At 27.4% G+C, this 20380-nt stretch overlaps 1 protein-coding gene across 2 annotated transcripts in view; it reads left to right on the forward strand.

Annotated features, from left to right (window-relative positions):
* LOC100203405 (uncharacterized) overlaps positions 1 to 20380 on the forward strand; it is a 203492-nt gene that overhangs the window by 136268 nt on the left and 46844 nt on the right. Inside the window, exons 16-21 of one of the 2 annotated variants that reach the window (XM_065804187.1) lie at positions 8636 to 8761; positions 9411 to 9564; positions 9685 to 9746; positions 16586 to 16840; positions 16921 to 17652; positions 18820 to 19038. In XM_065804187.1, the coding sequence (XP_065660259.1) occupies positions 8636 to 8761; positions 9411 to 9564; positions 9685 to 9746; positions 16586 to 16840; positions 16921 to 17652; positions 18820 to 19038 (1548 nt within the window). The remainder of the gene's footprint in view (positions 1 to 8635; positions 8762 to 9410; positions 9565 to 9684; positions 9747 to 16585; positions 16841 to 16920; positions 17653 to 18819; positions 19039 to 20380) is intronic. The other variant, XM_065804188.1, reaches the window with a different exon arrangement.

Genomic DNA, 20380 nt, shown 5'->3' on the forward strand with positions numbered 1-20380 from the left:
TAAGGCAGACAATTCAGTTGTTGTAATAATGTCCATGTAAGGTATAGATCTCAAGGAAGGTACAAAGTGTGGACCAAGATTCAGAAGATCGATTTGATTTTCAGGTATCTTTGATCACAAAGATTTAAAATCGCATTTTTAGTGTATTTTGTTGGTGTCTTATTACTTTTGTCGTAATTGAATTCACATTGAAGTAATTTAAACTTTTTAATTAATCATTTTTTAAATTTTATAAATATATTTTAGCAAGCTTTTTCAGTGATAAATATCACTTGATTATAGTCTTTGTCTTCAATTTTATTTTTAAGATCTCTCTTGAGGTTCTTAGTCATACTTATAAGATTAAAGTATCACCTTTTAGAATCATTTTTTATACAAACTAAAAGTTCAAATCTATAACTAAAAATAATAGTTCTTGCTTTCCTTGAATTTACAGGACAATTGTTTCGTAAAGATTTTGGAATCAACTTATGTTTCTTGCATTTTTGTAAAAATATAAATTGATTTTTCAATTTAGCTATCGACTTCTATTTTTGGACTTCATTTTTTTCATACATAAGGTTCCATATTATTTTAATTGTTTTAACATTCGGACGACATTTTAATGTTGTCCGAATGTTAAATCAATTAAAATAATGTGGAAGTACATCAAATTTTATTGTTTTTAAAAAAACCGCAATAATAATGACTAGAAAGTTTTTTTAAATAAGAGTGTTTTTGTTTTTTTAAAACATATTTTTAAAATAGTGAGTATTGCTACATTGACTATCTTATAGCCTGCTACTACAAGGGAGTGCTGCTACATTGCCTATCTTACAGCCTGCTGCTACAATGAAGTGTTGATACATCAACTAAGGGTTTGATTTGGGCAAGCCACCTATGATTTAAAAGAAACAAACTTTATTTAAGTCTTTAAAGTTTTTCTTGTCTGGTTCACTAGCTTTCATATTAAAGCTACAGTTTATTAAAGAAACTTTTTAACTACCATGCAAGGCTATATAATATATATATTATATATAATATATATATTATATATATATATATATACATATATATATATTTATATATATATATAAATATATATATATATATATATATATATATATATATATATGTATATATATATATATATATATATATATATATATATATATATATATATATATATATATATATATATATATATATATATACATACAACCCTCGGAATTAGATAAAATGAGGTCGGCAATTTTTTGCCGACCTCAAATACTTAGAGGTCGGCATTGCCGAATGCCAACCCTAATTCCAAGGGTTGTATATATATATATATATAAATATATGTATATATATATATATATATATATATATATATATATATATATATATATATATATATATATATATATATATATATATATATATATATATATATAAACTTGAAATATGAAATTTAACCAAAAAAATTCAAGAATAGTCAGAACAGTGAAACAAATAGAAAATCCAGTAATTCTTTTTTCTCACAACGTTTTTATTAAAAACAATATAATTACCAAACAAAATTACCAATACAAAATATTTTTTATATATATTTTTTAAAACTATTAGCACTTAAAAAACTTTTGTTGTTAAGCTCAAGAAAGACGAAAAGTTGGAAAAAAGGTTCAATTACACTTTCGTGGGCACGTTGACAAGTATAAACATGGTTGTCAAATCGATCAGTTGATAAGCCAGTTCTGCAACTAGAAACATGTCCGTTTATACGTAATCTTAAATTATTAGTTTTACCAGTATATGTTTGCTTTTTGCATGTTAAACATTTTAGGTAATAGATTACATTTTTGCTGTTGCATGTGATGCGACTTTTCACTTTCCAAATGGTCCCGTAAGATGTTTTAAACTTATCTACTTCTTGAAGGTATAGTTTGCAAATTTTGCACTGAATATCTTTGCATTCGAATATGCCGATCTTCTTACTAGTTACTTCAATATTTGAAGAAGTAAGTCTTCTTAGTAAGTTAGGAGGTTGTTTAAAAGCTAATACCGGGTGAATATTAGAAAAAACATTTTTAATTCTTTCATTATAAGATACTTTGAGCAAATGGTTAGCTTCTCTTATAAAAGGTTGGCAATTGAGATTACTATAGAATGTTGTCGCTAAATGTAATATTTCTTTAGATTCCTTTTTTAGTGCTGGTCCTTGTAGTTTTGCATTATGGAATGCTTTTTCAATAATTTCATCAGGGTATTTGCAATCTTTTAACCATGCCTTTAGTTCGACTAGGCGTAATTTTTCGATTTCATAATTAGATGTAAAAACAATTATTCTTTTAGCTAAATTATAAGGAATATTCTTTTTAATGTGAAATGGATAATGACTGTTATAGTTTAAATAGTCATGGGTGTTTCTTTATAGTAAATATCTGTTTAAATTTTATTATAATTTTCAAGAATGATTGTTATGTCTAAAAAGTTGATTACACTGTAGGTACTACCATTTTTTATAAATTCCTTTCCAAAATCTATTGTAAATCCAATAAAGTCATTTAATTCAGTTAAAGAAATTTCAAATTTACCACAAGTAATGACATTAGTATAATTAAAAATAAATACAATTATAGTAACAAAACCACTCTGCCAGAATTAGACGAAATTGTTTCACAAATTTAATCAATCATACCTATTAAAGTTCAATATGTTGATAACATTACAAAACAAGAAAGAAAAGCGATTAAAGAACTGCAACTAATGAAAGACATAGTTATTAAAAAAGCTGACAAAGGTAATACCTTAGTTATAATGGATTCAACATATTATATTAACAAACTTGTTCATCAAGACCATCTTTTATCTCTAACTACATATGGAAAAATAAATTCGGAATCTGATAAAATGGTTTTTAGAAATCTATTTAGTTTGATAGATAAACATAAATGCCTTACAACGAATGAGATAAAATATATCACTAACTTTAAATGGAAATCAAGTAATTTCTATGCAATTCCCAAAATTCACAAATGTCAAGAAATTATTGACAAGGTAAAAGAGTCAGACTCTTTATTTATTGAAATGAAACCACCAAAATATCTCAAAGGTATACCAATTATTGCTGGAATAAATTCACCTACATCTCATTTGAGCCAGTTTCTCCATATAATATTGTCTCCTATTGTAAGGAAACAAATATCTTTTATTAAAGATAACTGGGATTTCCTCAGAGAAATTCCAAGAGAGCTTGAATCAGAAAGTCGTATAATGACATGTGACATTGTTAACCTCTATACAAGCATTCCACATTATCTTGGATTAGAAGCCTTAAAATTTTGGATAAATAAATATAAACATTTGATAGATAAAAGATTTACACCTGAATTCATAATTGAGTCAGCATCTTTCATTCTAAATAACAATAATTTCATTTTTGACAAACAATTATTTCACCAAATAACTGGTACAGCCATGGGTACAGATTTTGCACCAGATTATGCATGCCTTACTATCGGGTTCTAATCCTACCTCAGTATTTTTCTAACCATGAGTAGATGATATAAAGAAATTTTATTTGAGATATATTGATGATGGTTTCATAGTTTGGCCAAGACATCTTGACATCAGAAAATTTGAAATTTCTTTAACTGAATTAAATGACTTTATTGGATTTACAATAGATTTTGGAAAGGAATTTATAAAAAATGGTAGTACCTACAGTGTAATCAACTTTTTAGACATAACAATCATTCTTGAAAATTATAATAAAATTCAAACAGACATTTACTATAAAGAAACACCCATGACTATTTAAACTATAACAGTCATTATCCATTTCACATTAAAAAGAATATTCCTTATAATTTAGCTAAAAGAATAATTGTTTTTACATCTAATTATGAAATCGAAAAATTACGCCTAGTCGAACTAAAGGCATGGTTAAAAGATTGCAAATACCCTGATGAAATTATTGAAAAAGCATTCCATAATGCAAAACTACAAGGACCAGCACTAAAAAAGGAATCTAAAGAAATATTACATTTAGCGACAACATTCTATAGTAATCTCAATTGCCAACCTTTTATAAGAGAAGCTAACCATTTGCTCAAAGTATCTTATAATGAAAGAATTAAAAATGTTTTTTCTAATATTCACCCGGTATTAGCTTTTAAACAACCTCCTAACTTACTAAGAAGACTTACTTCTTCAAATATTGAAGTAACTAGTAAGAAGATCGGCATATTCGAATGCAAAGATATTCAGTGCAAAATTTGCAAACTATACCTTCAAGAAGTAGATAAGTTTAAAACATCTTACGGGACCATTTGGAAAGTGAAAAGTCGCATCACATGCAACAGCAAAAATGTAATCTATTACCTAAAATGTTTAACATGCAAAAAGCAAACATATACTGGTAAAACTAATAATTTAAGATTACGTATAAACGGACATGTTTCTAGTTGCAGAACTGGCTTATCAACTGATCGATTTGACAACCATGTTTATACTTGTCAACAGGCCCACGAAAGTGTAATTGAACCTTTTTTCCAACTTTTCGTCTTTCTTGAGCTTAACAACAAAAGTTTTTTGTTATCATATGAAAAGCATTTGCACAAACAAAAACATGATACATTTAATTGATATTTCCTGTATATAATTACAATTCAATCTTCACAATCAATAGTTACCCATAGCAACAATATAAAAATTAAGTTATTTTTGTTTTTAATACAAATATCTTGTATAATACTAAAAACAGCACTACTGATGATTATTTGAATGGCCTCTAGTGCTAATAGTTTTAAAAAATATATTTAAAAAATATTTTGTATTGGTAATTTTGTTTGGTAATTATATTGTTTTTAATAAAAACGTTGTGAGAAAAAAGAATTACATATATATATATATATATATATATATATATATATATATATATATATATATATATATATATATATATATAAATTGTATAATTTAAATTTTGTTATATAAATTAAACAATTAACTCAAGTAGGCAAATCATCTGCAGATAGTATTACTTGATTCTGAGTTTTTCTCAGAATCAATTAATACTAGAAATAATGGACCAGGCATTTCATATGATTTATTTCATTCAGTTAAGGAATTTCTTGAAGTTATTGCTATGTCTATTATGTCCAAAAATATTTAATCAAGAGATCTAATGCATATATGCATGGATTAAATTGTAAGTTTGGGTGAAGTTTTGGCTTATTTTTCATTGACTTTATTAACTATTTGGCAAACTTATTTATTTATTTAAGAAAATAAAAAATTTGTTTGGGAAAATGGTGAACAATATAATTAAAATGTTAAAATTGCCATTAAAATACTTTTATATTAAAATTGCTACCAGTAAATTTTTTTTTTCCCAAATGGCGTATTTTGGCAGGGAAGTTATAGAAGACATCATAAAAAAACAATCAAAAAGAAATTTGCAGTATTAGTAAATATTGGTATCTTATGAAATATATGAAAGTAAATATTGAATTTTAAGTTTATACAAAACAATACTTATAATTTTTTTGAATGTTTATTAATTATAAGTTAATAAACATTAAATATAAAAACTCTTAAATATATACCAGAAAAAAAGTTTTAAGCAATTAGTGGGAAAAAACCTTTGGTGCATATTTGTTTTGCTAAATGGAATGATAAACTTTAGTTAAACGACTTAAGGAGTAAACAGATTCTATCTGTTGATCAGCTTTCCACCGTTTCTTCATCTATTAAGCTGGCCTAGATGTATTTATAAAACATTATTTCCAGTTTAGGATATTGAATGCTTGTGTTTGTATTTTTATGACAAGGTAACTCATTCTATTATCTCCTAATGAGGGTACAGCTCTAAAACTTATTTTTTTGATTCTAAGGCTAGTTCGTAGTCAGGTTTCCCAAACTTTGTGGTAGACCTCAGAGTGGCTGATTCCATCAACAACTGTAAAGTATCAAAGCGCTAACTGTGCCTTGTTGTGCATGGATGGAGTCAATGTTTGTACTTTTGTGCATTGCTAAACTTGAGCATTTTGTTCTAGCTCAGGGTTTATTAACAGGCAATTGCTTGGAGTTTTAAATAGTTTACTGAGCACTATCTGTGCAATCTATTAACAAATCCAAAAATTAAAAAAAAATACAAATAACTATAAAACACAAAAAACCATCATCATTGTTAAAACTAACTATGTTATCCATATAACTTTGTTAGTAATAATCTTCCTATTATTATTGAAGAATTACTTTGTTTGTAAGATTTATCCCAGGTTTTAGGTGCTCAGAACAAAGGTTTTCATTGAAAAAAAAATATTTCAATGAATTGAGCTGTTGTTCTAAGTAGAAAATTAGTGTTGCTAATAGTATCAAAAGTAAAGTCTATCAAAAGTATTGCAAAAGCATCACAAACATAATTACCCTGATTAGTATTTGGTATGGTCAATCCTCCCCTAGATAAAATTTCAATATATTGTTTATTTTCAAATTCAAATTTATATTTTCTAATCATTAGTTTATAAAAGCATTTACCATCTTTTTATCTTTTCAAAATCTTTATTTATTTATTCATTTTGCATTATAACCTGCAATATGGTAGGTAATTTCTTTACTATCTTCTGGCATTTGTTGACAAAGATAGTTGTCTAAAAATTTAAAATATTTTTTTGATTTTTTTTTGACATTGCTATTAAAATCATAGCCTTTAATCAATAACTAAACTTTTAGTTTTCATAATTCGTTCTGAGTACAAAACATCTTGTAAGCTCACTAAAAACCTTCCACTGCTCATCTGTTGGTACTGCCAAACTTTCCCTCAATTGGATCACTTTGAAATCTAGTAGTTATATAAATTCATAACCATCATTTAAAAGATCATCAATTAAAGAGACATGACAATTGAGTGTTTTTGAAATGCTGAACTAGTTTGAGCAGACAACAAATCTCCCACAATTCATAATTTTTTGTTTTTCCTAATTATCCATCCATAATGCCATTGCTTATAGGAATTCAGGTTTTTCAGCATTTAAGATGACTGCATTTCCTAAATAGTTATTTCAACAAAACTAGTTTTTAATATTAGCATAACCCACCATTTATTAAACAAGCCTAAAAAGCTAACAGCATCCTCACAAAAAGCAATCCATGATATCAAACCAGCTATTGTACTTTCATTAAACAAGTCAAAAGCAACCTGAACATTTTTTTTTTAAACTTTCACAGGTGTAACGCTTTATTTGTAAGTTTTGTAGCTTTTCATAAATCTACATCTAAAGTCAGATCTTTTTCATAGACATCATGAAATAGTTTCAAAGAACTTCTCAACCTTTAACTATAATGTCATCTTTAAATTCAATGAACTCATTGAAAGGGAAAACAAAAACTTTTTGCACATTTTTAATTAAATGCACAGCATCATAGAATAAATAAACTTTTCTGCAGTTGAATAAAAGTGGCTATTAAAGCCATTTTTATAATCTGGTAACAGTTTATTAAATGCAGAAACATTATTCGCATGATTATCACACACAATAGCTCTCACAACAAAACCACAAAAAAAAAGATTTGAAGTTTCAAAAATTCTCATTTTTTAACGAACTTCAATCAATTTTTACAACTAGCTTTTATAAAGTATGGAATGTTTTTTTTTAAACTATTTATCATAAAATAAACAATATTTTGTTAAGTTACCAATACTGTTAACACCTGTTATAGTTCCACTAGAGTATTCTGCACATTTCTATAAGTACATCTCATCAAATATTATACAGACATCGTGTGACATTTTGCCACTTTCAAGTAACAATTTTGCATATTTTACTGCATCTATATTACCAGAACTTTTTTTATTTAATAAAGAAAGTAATTGTAATACAAGTTCTTCCAAAATTATTTTGTAAAATTGCATGGATGTAATAATGCATAACAAATTACATTGGCAGAGTACACTGGTTTTTTCTGCTTTTTTATTTTTTCAAGTTCTTTAATAACAAAGAAACTACTTTTTGCTTGATTTTGTAGTTAGCCAGTAAAGTTTTCAAACATATCTTAACAAGTTAAGATACAATTATGACCACTACAAAACCACTGGAGTAATGGTACTGAACAACCCTTATAAAATATTTTACATGTAAGCTATTATCAACTCGTATACAGTCAATAACTTCTGGTATGGAAATAATAGTATCCAGCATTGTCTATTTACAAATTTTATGCATTTGGATCTTCTTTTACTGGAAATGAAAAAGTTGACACCACATCATTTTTGAATAGTTTGAATAATAATCAAAAACACGACATGTGTTAACCTTTTTATGTCTAATTAACCTTTTTATATATATTTTTTTCACTTTTAACTCATATTTTATTGCTTATATTATTATCACTTTTATCTAAAACTGCATACTTAACTGGCCTTCAATTTTTCTACAAAAATGCAGAATATTCTTAATTAATTTTTTTAGGTTCTTTTCTTCTTTTTTCTTCACAGTTGCTAAGTTTTTGTACTAGCTGATTTTGCATGCAATAATCTATAAACTTCTTTTTGAGGCATAAAAATGTCTGTGTTTAGATTTTAACTTCTAAAGTTAAAATCAAAAAATTATTAGTCCTCATTAATTACCAATGAGAAATAATTTTTTTTTAACATGTTTTTTTTTTATAGACTCGCACACACATGATTGGTTTACTTAACAATGCCACCATCAATGATTTAAATTCCTTCAAAACCATAGGTGACGCTTTGGCATTAACTTCGCAAAATCCAATAGAGTTAGTTTCTCAATCTCAGGTATAATTCAATTAGAATTAGTTAATGATTAATTTATTGTTTTTTTAACTAAACTTAAAACATTCTGCAGAATAAATTGCAAATTTATGAAAAATCTACCATGTTTACAACTTATTTTTTCTGTTAGTATTATCTATGCTATTGTTTTGTTCTATTTGAAAAAAAATTTTACTAACAATTTTATCTGTAATTCACAGAACAAAAATGGATGGGGTAGGGGGTTGGCTAAAAAAAGCAAAATTGTTGAAATAAGGAACTAGGTGGAGGTCATCTGTGTTCTCACCTTATTGTATCAAAATTTGAGAAATGTTATAATCAATAGTTTTATTTATTAAAAATGTATTAGTTGCAAAATTTCTAACTTATTATAGTTTGCTGCTATATTTGTTATAAAAATGAAATCTTTTTGTATTTTTTAATCTTCTAATTAAACAAGCTATTTGTTCAAATATCTTATATATATCTTCATTTACTATCGAAATATCTTTTACTCAAATATCTTTATATATTATCAAATGATCTTTTTCTCAAATATTTTTAAATATCTTTTTATAATATCAAATTATCTTTTACTCTAATATCTTATATATAACTTCATATATTGTAGATATATCTTTTACTCAAATGAACTATTTGTTCTATTTTTTAGAAACAAGCATCGAATATTGTTGCTAAAATGTCTGAACTTCTTACCATCCAAAATCTTAAAAATATAGGAGCAGACAAGTTCGATACCATGACTCAACCATTTTTAAAGTCAATATCTAACTTGTTCCAGACTAGTTTAAATAATAATGAATCAGGTATGTTTAATATAAAAGCAGTAGCAGTTTTAGATTTTATTAAAAATTAAATTACTAAGTTTTATTAATTTTTTGAAACATAAACAGATTTTGCAGTTTTTATTTTTTTGACTAATTTAGATTCAGTTTTACCTACCCTTCAAACAACAACTTCGTCAACAACTTCATCACTAAATTTAGAAGTAAATAATTTTTTTATTGGAAATTATGTGACTAATATGTAATAAAATATTATGATAAACAATAAATATTGACATTATAATGCATAACTCAAGACTTATTAGCTAGTATGTATTCTTTTATATATATTGCTTAGTATAATATATAGAATGTTATAAATTCATAACATATAATAAAATACTAAATATAATATTAAATTTTAAATGTCAGTTGAGTTGTTTTGTTGTCATTGTTTTTATTATTAAAAGACAACTTTAAAAAAATTTAACTTTAAATAAACTTTATTAAATGAACAGAACTTATGATGAATGTAATATATTTTAGTTTTATTTTATTTATTTATCATAAAAAATCATTATAATAATAGATGTTGTAAATATTTGTAATATAAGACCTATATTCAATTAATACATAAGATTTAGTAGTTATAGCAACAGTAAGTAGTAATAATAGTTGTTAAAATAGTAATACTGATATGAACCCATAAAATACAGATCAAGGTAAGTATGTTCCACACAATTTCATGTTCCATACCAACCACTTCTATACTTATTCTTTATATGGTCACTTTACTTTAACATTTTATATACAAGAGAAAAACTATTCATTTAAAATGTTTTAGGTTAACAACTAAAGTTTCTTACTTTAAAACTTTTTATAATAAACACTGGAAGAAGAAACACATAATTTTTATTTTTGCTCTTTTCCATGGCCTTACAGCTTAAGAGTAATCTGACCGTGTTTATTTATTTTTAAGAAAAAGTTTAAATGTAAAATCTCCTTTGTGCAAATTTAGTTAATTGATGACATTAACAAATGCATAAATGTTGATATCTCTAACAGGGATGACAGTTGCGTGACATTTCTCTAGGTGATTTTTTAAATTTATAGTTATACTAAAGTTACTTTTCTCACCCACTGCTAAAATGGTGGGCGAGAAAAAAATATTTTAGTTAAAAGTAATCAAGATTTTAAATCAAAAGCAGCTTTTACCAAAATAATAAAAACAAAATAAATTAGTTTATATATTTACTTATGTAAATATATAAACTATATATATATATATATATATATATATATATATATATATATATATATATATATATATATATATATATATATATATATATATATATATATATATATATATATATATATATATATACAGTGGTGGTCAAAAGTCCTGGAACATCATATTTTATGTTATGAAATCAATATATTTGTGTGAAAAACAATTTATTAGTAAATTTTTTTATTTTTTTCAATAAAATAAGTGTTTATAACAATTTTAAAGATGATAGGTACATGCACATACATGATAAAAGTTCAATATTTAATGGAAGCATAGTTATTGTCAAATATCATTTGGATACGTTTTGGCATGCTGTTAACAAGTTTTGTACAATAGTCTGGTGTAATTTCATGGATCCACACTGATTTGATTGCTTCAACTAAATCATTATAGGATCTAGGTTTTTTGGCAGCAACTTTTACTTTCATAATATGCCAACAATTTTAATAACATTAAGATCTGGTGATGACCCAGGCCAATTTTCAAGGGTTTGAATTCCTTCATCAGCAAACCACTTCTTTACAATTTTGGCTGTGTGGCATGGTGCACCATCCTGTTGGAAATAAGTGCAGTTCAAGATCTGCATGAAAGGTGGCAACTTCTCCTTCATAACATCCAAATAGACTTTGCTGTTTATTGTGGTATTCTTGGGCATTATCCTTAATGGCCCACGCCCTTTGGCAGAAATAGCACCCCAAACCATACAAGACACAGGAGCCTTGACACTGCTAACTGTATATTTTGGCATATATCTACGGTTTTTTGGTCTTCTTACAAAATTGTTTGTAACATTAAATTGTTTAATACATGTTTCATCAGAAAAAAGAACTTTAGACCAATTTTCTCCAGTCCAATTTTTGTAGCGCTGACAAAATGTTTTCCGATCTTTTAGGTTTTTTAATGATAAAAAAGATTTTCTTGCTGGCTTGCATGCCTTCATTTTGAAATCAACCTAAAGCCTTCTTCTAACTGTTCGGTCACTTACTTTTTTCTCAATAAAAATTTCTTTTGAAATCTCGTGTGCAGATAGCCGTGGATTTGCATGGCTGATCTGGCCAATAAGTTAGTCAGTTCTTGAGGTGGTTGCTCTGGGCCTGCCTGATTCATATTTGAAGTAAAATTTAGTTGGGGCTCTTCTTTATGGCTTTTTAAAGTTCTACTTACAGTTGATAATGAACAACCAAGCTTTTCAGATATTTCTCTTTGAACTAAACCTTGTTCATATAATGCAGCAATAATTCCTCTTTTTTTAGGTGAAAGTTCTGGCATAATATAGCTGATAAATTGCTTATGAATAATAAAAAATTATAATAAATTGTGCAATATACAAATATGTAACTATAAACATATTGCTATGTAAAAACAAAAGCATCAAACTTTCAAAATTTATACTTTAGATCAAAAATAAATTGTTTTGGTCGTTAAATGTTTTGTTTAAAGACTTTTGGCCACCACTGTACGCACAATTTACAAAATCATTTTTTTAGGAAAAAGGAACAAAATATAACTTTTTAATAAAGTTTATTTACAAACAAAACAATACAAGTTCTTAATTATAAAAAAGAACATAGAATATCTTTTTAAAAATAAAACTATTAACAAAACATATCCTACTATTACTATGTATATACAAAATAACAAAACAAGATATAAAAAGAATTTTCACAAAGAAATTTTACAAGAAGATTTACAAAAAACATTAAACTACATCTACAATTAGTACTACAAAAATACTAATTATAGATTTAGTGTAATGCTTTCCTTTCTAAGTTGTTAAGTTTTGTTTTCAAAGATGGTCACTCTATTGAAAAATTATATATAATGATTTCCTACCACCTCCTCTCCTCATATTTCACTTTCTAAAAGGCTCACATGTTATAAAAGTACAGAGGAAGCAGGATTTTTCCACAAAATTAGGATTCTATGTGCTTATAGGATGCAATTATTTGCTATGCATTGTTTTTTTTTTAATTCTGATTTACTTATATTATTATGTTATTTGTTACTAGAAAAAAAAAGAATTGAAATAAAGAGCAAGGAAACAGTTGATGGAAGACTTAAAAAGTTGTAGGTTGTATGAGTCAGGAAAACATAAAGATAAGAGAGAGTTCCATAGTGTTGAAGTGCAGGCAGAAAACTAGATGAATAAATGATTTTATCGCATGTAGAGATAGGTACAGTAAAAGAATGAGACTTTGCTAAATGACGAGTCTAGCAAGAATGAGTTTTGGTTTATGGAACTAGAGGTGATAGCATTTGAGCAGCGACCATGACAGTATATGTAGAAAAGTGAAAGAGATGCAACTTCACAATGATTAGAGAAAGGCTCAGGCTTGAAAGCAGGTCCAACTACACTTACAATGCATTTTTGGACCTTTTCTAGTAGAGAAAGAGTATCATTAGAAGACCAGTCCAAATATGACAACAGCATTCAATAGAGGGATGAAAAAGAACTTTGTAGACGTAGAGAATAGAATCTGGAGTAAGCAAATAAATAAAGAGTAACAACTTTACTAGATTCTAGCATAGCAATCGATTAAAAGTGTGGTTTCCATGCGAGGTCAGTAGTGGTTGATAAAACAAGAAGACAAAAAAAAGAGGACTTAATGAGAGGGTTGCCATTCGACAATATAGGAATGTTGATAGTATTACAATAGTTCTTTGCAGTTTTTTCGTAGTTAAAATTCACTTGTCATAAAAATTTAAATAAAGTTAAAATTTATTGCCATTAAAGTTAAAATTTATTGCCATTAAAGTTAACAAAAAATTAAAAATCACTTGCTTTAAAAATAAAATCACTTGCCAATAAAATTGCCACTACAAGCTCTAATCTTTTACAGAAATGAGATAAGATTCAAGATCAGCTGCCTGTTCTAAGCAATCAAAAAGAGGAGACTTTTTGTCAAAAAGGGAGGAAAATTTTAAGTCATTAGCAGACAGAGCCACTGTTGGCCTTCGAGGATTACTTTAATGAAGCGGTTAGATAGAAAGGATTTGATAATTTTAAAACTTTCACAGATGCACCAGATGAAGCAAGCTTATGGAGAAGACTAGCATGCCAAACTTTATTGGAAGCTTTAGATATGTCATGGGCAATAGTCCTTGCCTCGCTCTCTTTATCTAATGCACAATTGAGTCTGTCAGTCACAACAGATAACAAGTCAGCTTAAGAATGAGAAGGTTGAAAAATGTATTGATTGTCAGACAGTTATTTGATTGAAGTTGTGGTGTTAGAAATTTTTAAATCAAAGACTCAAAAACTTTGATAATCTTAGAGAGAAAAATGGTCAGAAGATAGCTAGAGGGGTTAGAATGAGGGTTTAGAATTCTCTAAAATTCTTAAAAATTGGAACCACAGATGCCATTTTCTAGAAGGCAAAAAAAGCAAAATTAGTCAAGCACTTGTTAAATAATTTAGAGAGAATTGAAGAGAGTTCTGGAGAGCACTTCTGTAAGACTGTGACAGAAATATTGTCTGGATCACAACCCTTAGAAAAGTTCAATTGAGATATGACTTTAGTAACAGAAACTGGAGTGATTTGAATGTCTAACAATGGGTTAACCTGTTTAATGGGAATAAAAAGAAGAGTATGGTCATAAGATTCAAGAGTCGAGTTATGAAGAAGATTCTTTGCAAATAGATTTGCTTTACCCTTACAAGAGGAAATAAGATTATTCCCACGAATGGGAGATGGACTTACCCTGGTTAATGAGGCAGTTAAAAATTTTTCAAGAGTCTTTAGAGCCTAAATACTGAGATAAGATATGAGATTTAGTGAACTGGGAGTAATGGAGCTTAGCATCAGACTTCACCTTTTTACATTGATTTCTTGCAATAATAAATATGTGTTTGTACTTAAGAGAGTTGTTCTTTTGAACAAGATGAAAATAATAATTACAATTAAATATAGCAGCTACATAAGAAGGTAAAAGCTATGAATGAGGCTTGACTTGAACCAACAAGAAGGAATAAAAGCTTTCATTCCTGCCTGGATCCAGGAGGTTGCATTGGAGTATTGATCATTGAAGAGAGAAAATACATCAGCTCAAGGATCATCACAAAGAAAATCATAAAAAGAATCCCAGTCACTTTTAGGGTAGTAATAAGTAGTACGATGATAGGGTGAGTCTGAAGAAGAAAAGAACCAGGTGAAAGATTTATAGAGTTCATTGAATAGTCAAAACCACTTAAAGGAGAAAAAGGAGAAACTGCACAAAAGCTAGATTCAGAGACACAAATCAAGGAGTGAAGTGAATAAGATTGACTAGGAAACGAGTCACAAAGTTAACTATCTGAGCAAGAGATTGAGAAATGCAGAAGCTTTTAGTGCCAGCAGGGTCAATGGTGTTAGAGCCAAGCAATTCAGTGTGGTCAGCATTAAACTCACCAATAACAACAATATTGGCTGAGGGATAAAGTGAAAAGACATGAAATTTCTTGATTAGAAATTCTATCTAAAAGAATTCAGTCCACATTCTATTCTCTATCTCTATAAATCTCAAATCTGTCCTTGTATGGAATACTGTTGCCATATCTGGGGCGGATCTACTAATGATGCCTTTTCTCTTTTTGACAAAGTGCAAAAACGCATTGTAAACATTGCTAGACCTGCGCTTGCAGCCAACCTCCAACCATTATCACATTGTTGTAATGTTGCTTCTCTTTCCCTTTTCTACAAATACTATAATGGGCACTGCTCTAAAGAACTAGCGTCTCTTGTGCCATCTTTTAAAATTCATTCTCGAGTTACTCGTCATTCAATACAGTCTCATCTTTTTCTGTGACTGTTCCTAAGTGACCCAAAAACTCTTACTAGTCTAGTTTTTTTTCTCAAACATCAGTTCTTTGGAATTCACTTTCTTTATCTTGCTTTCCTGATTCATATAATTTGCAATCTTTTAAGTTGTCTGTCAATTGTTATCTCGCTCTTATCTGCAATCTTTATCTTTTTTCTTTCAGTAACTTCCAGCTCTAACCTTTTTGAAAGGGAAGTTGTTTAAAAAAAAAAATTAAATCTATAAATTTATTGTGTTATTTATAAATCTATAAATGTTATCCATAATTTTATGAATTTATTATTATTCTGTTTTGACTTTTTGTCAAAACAGTTATACAACATTTTAGAGTTTTAATAATAAACCAATTAAAGTAATTTTTTTTTCTACTTTATCAAGCTCCAAATGGCCATTTTTTTTTTTGACAGTTGAGTCATAAAAAGCCTAAAAACCTTTTGAATAGAAAACATATTTTGTTTCTTTATATTTCATTTCTTTTGGCTATTCAATATATTTATACAGACCTTAAGAAACCCCTTGTTTCTAACAAAGCCTACTTTGATCATTGATTTTCTAATGGAAGGTCACATTAGTCAACAATCTGTTCAACCAATCCAATTTATTTTATTACAAAAAATTGTACTAAGCACTAAGTTTTATATTGGCTGCCAACAACACTGACTTACGTTTTACTTAGAAATGTTTTACTTAGAAAAGTAAACGTTTTACTTAGAAAAACTTGATAGTAGTCAAAAAATCAAAAATAAATTTCAAAAAGTTTACAGTATGCAGTAAAAATCTGATAATTTTTTTTCTCCATTTCACAAATCTATACAAAGTAAAAAGTTGACCTTAACGTTATGTTTTCATAAACATTAACAAAATGACTAAAATATCAAAAAAAAATTTCAAGTTATCAAAATATTAAATTTTTTTTTTTTTTGTTAAGTTATACATTTTATTTTTAACTTTATTATTATTTAAATTACTTAGAGCAATAATAATCCAGTGTTGCAATTGTTCAAATCTATGGACAATCATTTTATGGCAGCACAAACTTACAAAGTACCAGGTGAAAATGCAACTGTTGGTGAAACCAATCAATTTACTTTTGTATTAAAAAAAGATTTCTCAAGTAGTTTGAGCAACAAATCAATTGGTTCATCTGATGGTGAATATGGTTTTACTCTTCCTGATTCTAAGGATTTATTTAATGATTCTGTGCAAAACTCACAAATCTCAGTCAATGTAAGTATTATTTTTGTAAAAATGCTCAATGTTCACTTTTTTTTGTTTTGCATTTTAATTTTATTTTATTTTCTTTTTAGAATTTAAGAATGAAAGATAATGCTTACACATGGGACACAAATCGATCACAAAACATTCTCTCAGAATCTCAAAGTCTTTCTTTTTCAGATGCTAACGGTCATCCAATTAAAGTAAGCAACAGTTCACAACCAATCAAAATTGCCATAAAAAATATTCCAGAAAAAATGACTGGCAAAAATATATCTTTATCAATGCCTAATGGTGTAAGTTTAATCAGTTTACCGCTGACATCAGGTTGTAACATGCTCTTAAAGTTCTTGTTTTTAAATGATGAAAATAATTTAACAAATCTTTTTGTTTACATTCAATATGGAAAAATTGCAACAAAACTTGATCATGATATTATGCTAAATATTTCATATAAATATGGTGTAATTATGACAAAAAATAACAATTTAACTACAGGCAACATAACATTTGATAACAATCTGAATGATTTAAGTAATTTTTCTGGATCTGTGCAAAGAAATCAAGATGCTCTTCTTCTTGATGATGGCACCCTAATTTTATGGAATTTTTTAAACTCTACATATGGTTTTTATAAAAAAAGTATATTGCATTTGCTATTCTCCTATTCTGGCCCAATGCCTTCTAAAAAGCTAGAGTTGAATCCATACACTTTTGATGAAGCAGAGTCTGTTGGGACATATGTCTATGAAATGAAGTCTTTTTGTGCAGAATGCAATTATTGGAATGAAGGAGAAAATAAATGGATGTCTGATGGATGTGAAGTAGGTCTTTATATAAAATCATAATATAATACGTATATTTATATATCATATATGTATAATAAATATAACACTCACGCGCACACATACATACACACACACTTGTTTTGCTAAATACCCGATATTTTTTGTTTAAATTTCTAGGTTTGGTTTTCGAACCACTTCTTTCATTTAAAAAATTATGAGTTTATTGGGAATTTAACCTTAAATTATAATTCAAAAATCTAGTTGCATAAGCTAAAACATCTATTTACAAACTCATCAGTTAACATCATTAGCAATATTTAAGCTGAAAACTAAATAACATCAGTCAATTAACTAATTACCTTTAGTTTTTTCATAACTACATTTGCAAGATTTTAAAAATAGTTGAATAATTATTTAAATAGTAAATATTAATTATCTTCATATTAACTTTTTGTTTGTGTGCAAAAATTCTAAAGTTTCTTTTTAACAATATTTTTTTATATTCTTTTTTAAAACATAAAACTTGTTCTTCATATTTTTATCTACTTTAACGAAAATATCTGCTCAATGAGTTATTAGGTTTTTAGAGTACCTTAGTTTTAACTACTAAGGTACTCTAAACAGCCAATCAAAATGTAAACTTTATTTCACTTTTTCTTGAGATATTCATAAAAATTATCTTTATACATCTTGATATTCTACGTAACTACATTCTCAGCTTACATTATCATTATCAGTTATAATGTGTTAATATGTAAAATGCTTAATTGAAATCAGTATAAAAATAACTAATAGAATATTAAGTCATACAATAGTTTAATAAGTTACTTAGTTTGACATAACTCAATTTTTGAAAACACAGGGTTCACTTAATGTCACAAAATAACTTGAATCATCAGATACAATTTCTGATGAATCATTAGATAGTCTTAGATGCTTAAAACTGCAAAATTACGTTTTAAAATGATGTTTTGTTATGTTACTACTGTCATACTATAAAAATAAATTTTTGTTTTATTTTAAACTCTTTGGATTGTTAAGTAACCACACAAAAAAAGAGTTTAATTTTACTATAACAATATTAATATAGTATATAATAATATTATACATTAGTATACATATTATAAACATAGTATACACTATTAAGTTGAAAAAAATTTAAAAGTTAAAAAAAATTATCCTTTTCAGTTTAATTTTTTTTAGCTTGATATTAACGGCACAAGTTTTTTAGTTACAAAATGCAAATGCACTCATTTGACTTCTTTTGGTGGATTTTTTGTTGCTCCAAATCCTATACGAAAACCTACTTTATCTATGCTTAAAAATGGATATGTTCTTACTGTAGCAGTTGCAATAGCTCTTTTCATTTGGATAATTGGTTTGATATTTTGTAGAAGAATGGATAAAAAAGATGTTTCAAAGGTTGATATTTTCTTTTTTTAAATACTTTTTAAGTTGATAGTTAATATAAGTTGGTTAACAACTGAAAAATAAAATAATAATATTTTCATAGCAATATGTTTTATTTAATTTTACTATTCTGCATTGCTCATTGTTTGGAATGGTGTGCTCTATCTATGAATGAATCAATTTCTCTTCAATGATGCTTTTTCTCTTCTAGACAAAGTCCAAAAACACATTGTAAGTGTAGTTGGACCTGTATTCTTTGCCAGGAATAAACGAATCTCCTATTGTGGTAAAGTTGCATCTATTTTTCTATTTTGCAAATATTTTTTCAACTCCTGTAGATGAAAGAATATTTTCATCAATATTATTCACAGGATCTTTATGAGATTTCCTCCAATCACATGGTTTAATAGTTTCAAAAATGTTATCATAGAACATAAACTTTTGAAATGGTGCTGCTTCTGCTTTAAAGGTAACCAAAAGTGGAAGAAAATCTGGATTCTTTGAAGCTGCAAACTCTATTCCAATCTCTATTTCTTTATCAGTTAATTCTTTAACTCTGTATTTAGGATTAACAATATTAGCCAAGAAATAAGCTGGGGTCATTACCTGTTGTATTCTTTTAGATAAATTCTTCTGAGCATCTTGGCTAAGCCTAGGACTGATTTCCCTCTGAAGATTTTTCCATATCACTACACTGTCATCAATAGTACTACAGTCCTGCTGCATCAGGTCTAATGCAACAGCAATTGGTTTAAACATTTGTAACAGTTCTTCTAGACTTCACTGTACATCAAAGTTGTTTACAATATTTGTAATACTCTTATCAATTATTGTTCTATTTTCTTCACAAATTGTTTACAGAATTGGCTAGTGCTTTAGATAGAATTCAAGTCAATAAGCCATTGTGTTCTTTCTGACATCTTGGGGCATTAAAAGTGGCAGCCCCCTCTTTTGCTTTGTATGTAGCAGCAGCAAAATGATTGTTTCTAAAATATTTTACAACTTGAACAATCTGCTCCTTAATGTTTGGAATTGCCTAGTCTTGGGTTAACAGATTGAGAATATGAGCTGAACATCCATATGTAATAACATTAACATCATCTCAAGTTTTCAATTGTTGTCTCATTTTCAACACATTTGCTGCGTTATCAGTTACTACACTGCGAACTTTAAAACTAAATTGTTTTTTGCATTTGTTGATACAATTAACAGCAACCAAATAGTCAGAAGTATGTGAATGGCCGGAGGTATTAATTGTATCTGCAAGATAATATCTGAATTAATTGTTGTTACTGTTGCACTAACTGTTGGTTCATTATGAACATTGCTCCACCCATCAATACTCATGGTTACA

The sequence above is a fragment of the Hydra vulgaris genome, chromosome 08 (genome assembly GCF_038396675.1).
Source record: "Hydra vulgaris chromosome 08, alternate assembly HydraT2T_AEP".
Lineage (NCBI taxonomy): Eukaryota > Metazoa > Cnidaria > Hydrozoa > Anthoathecata > Hydridae > Hydra > Hydra vulgaris.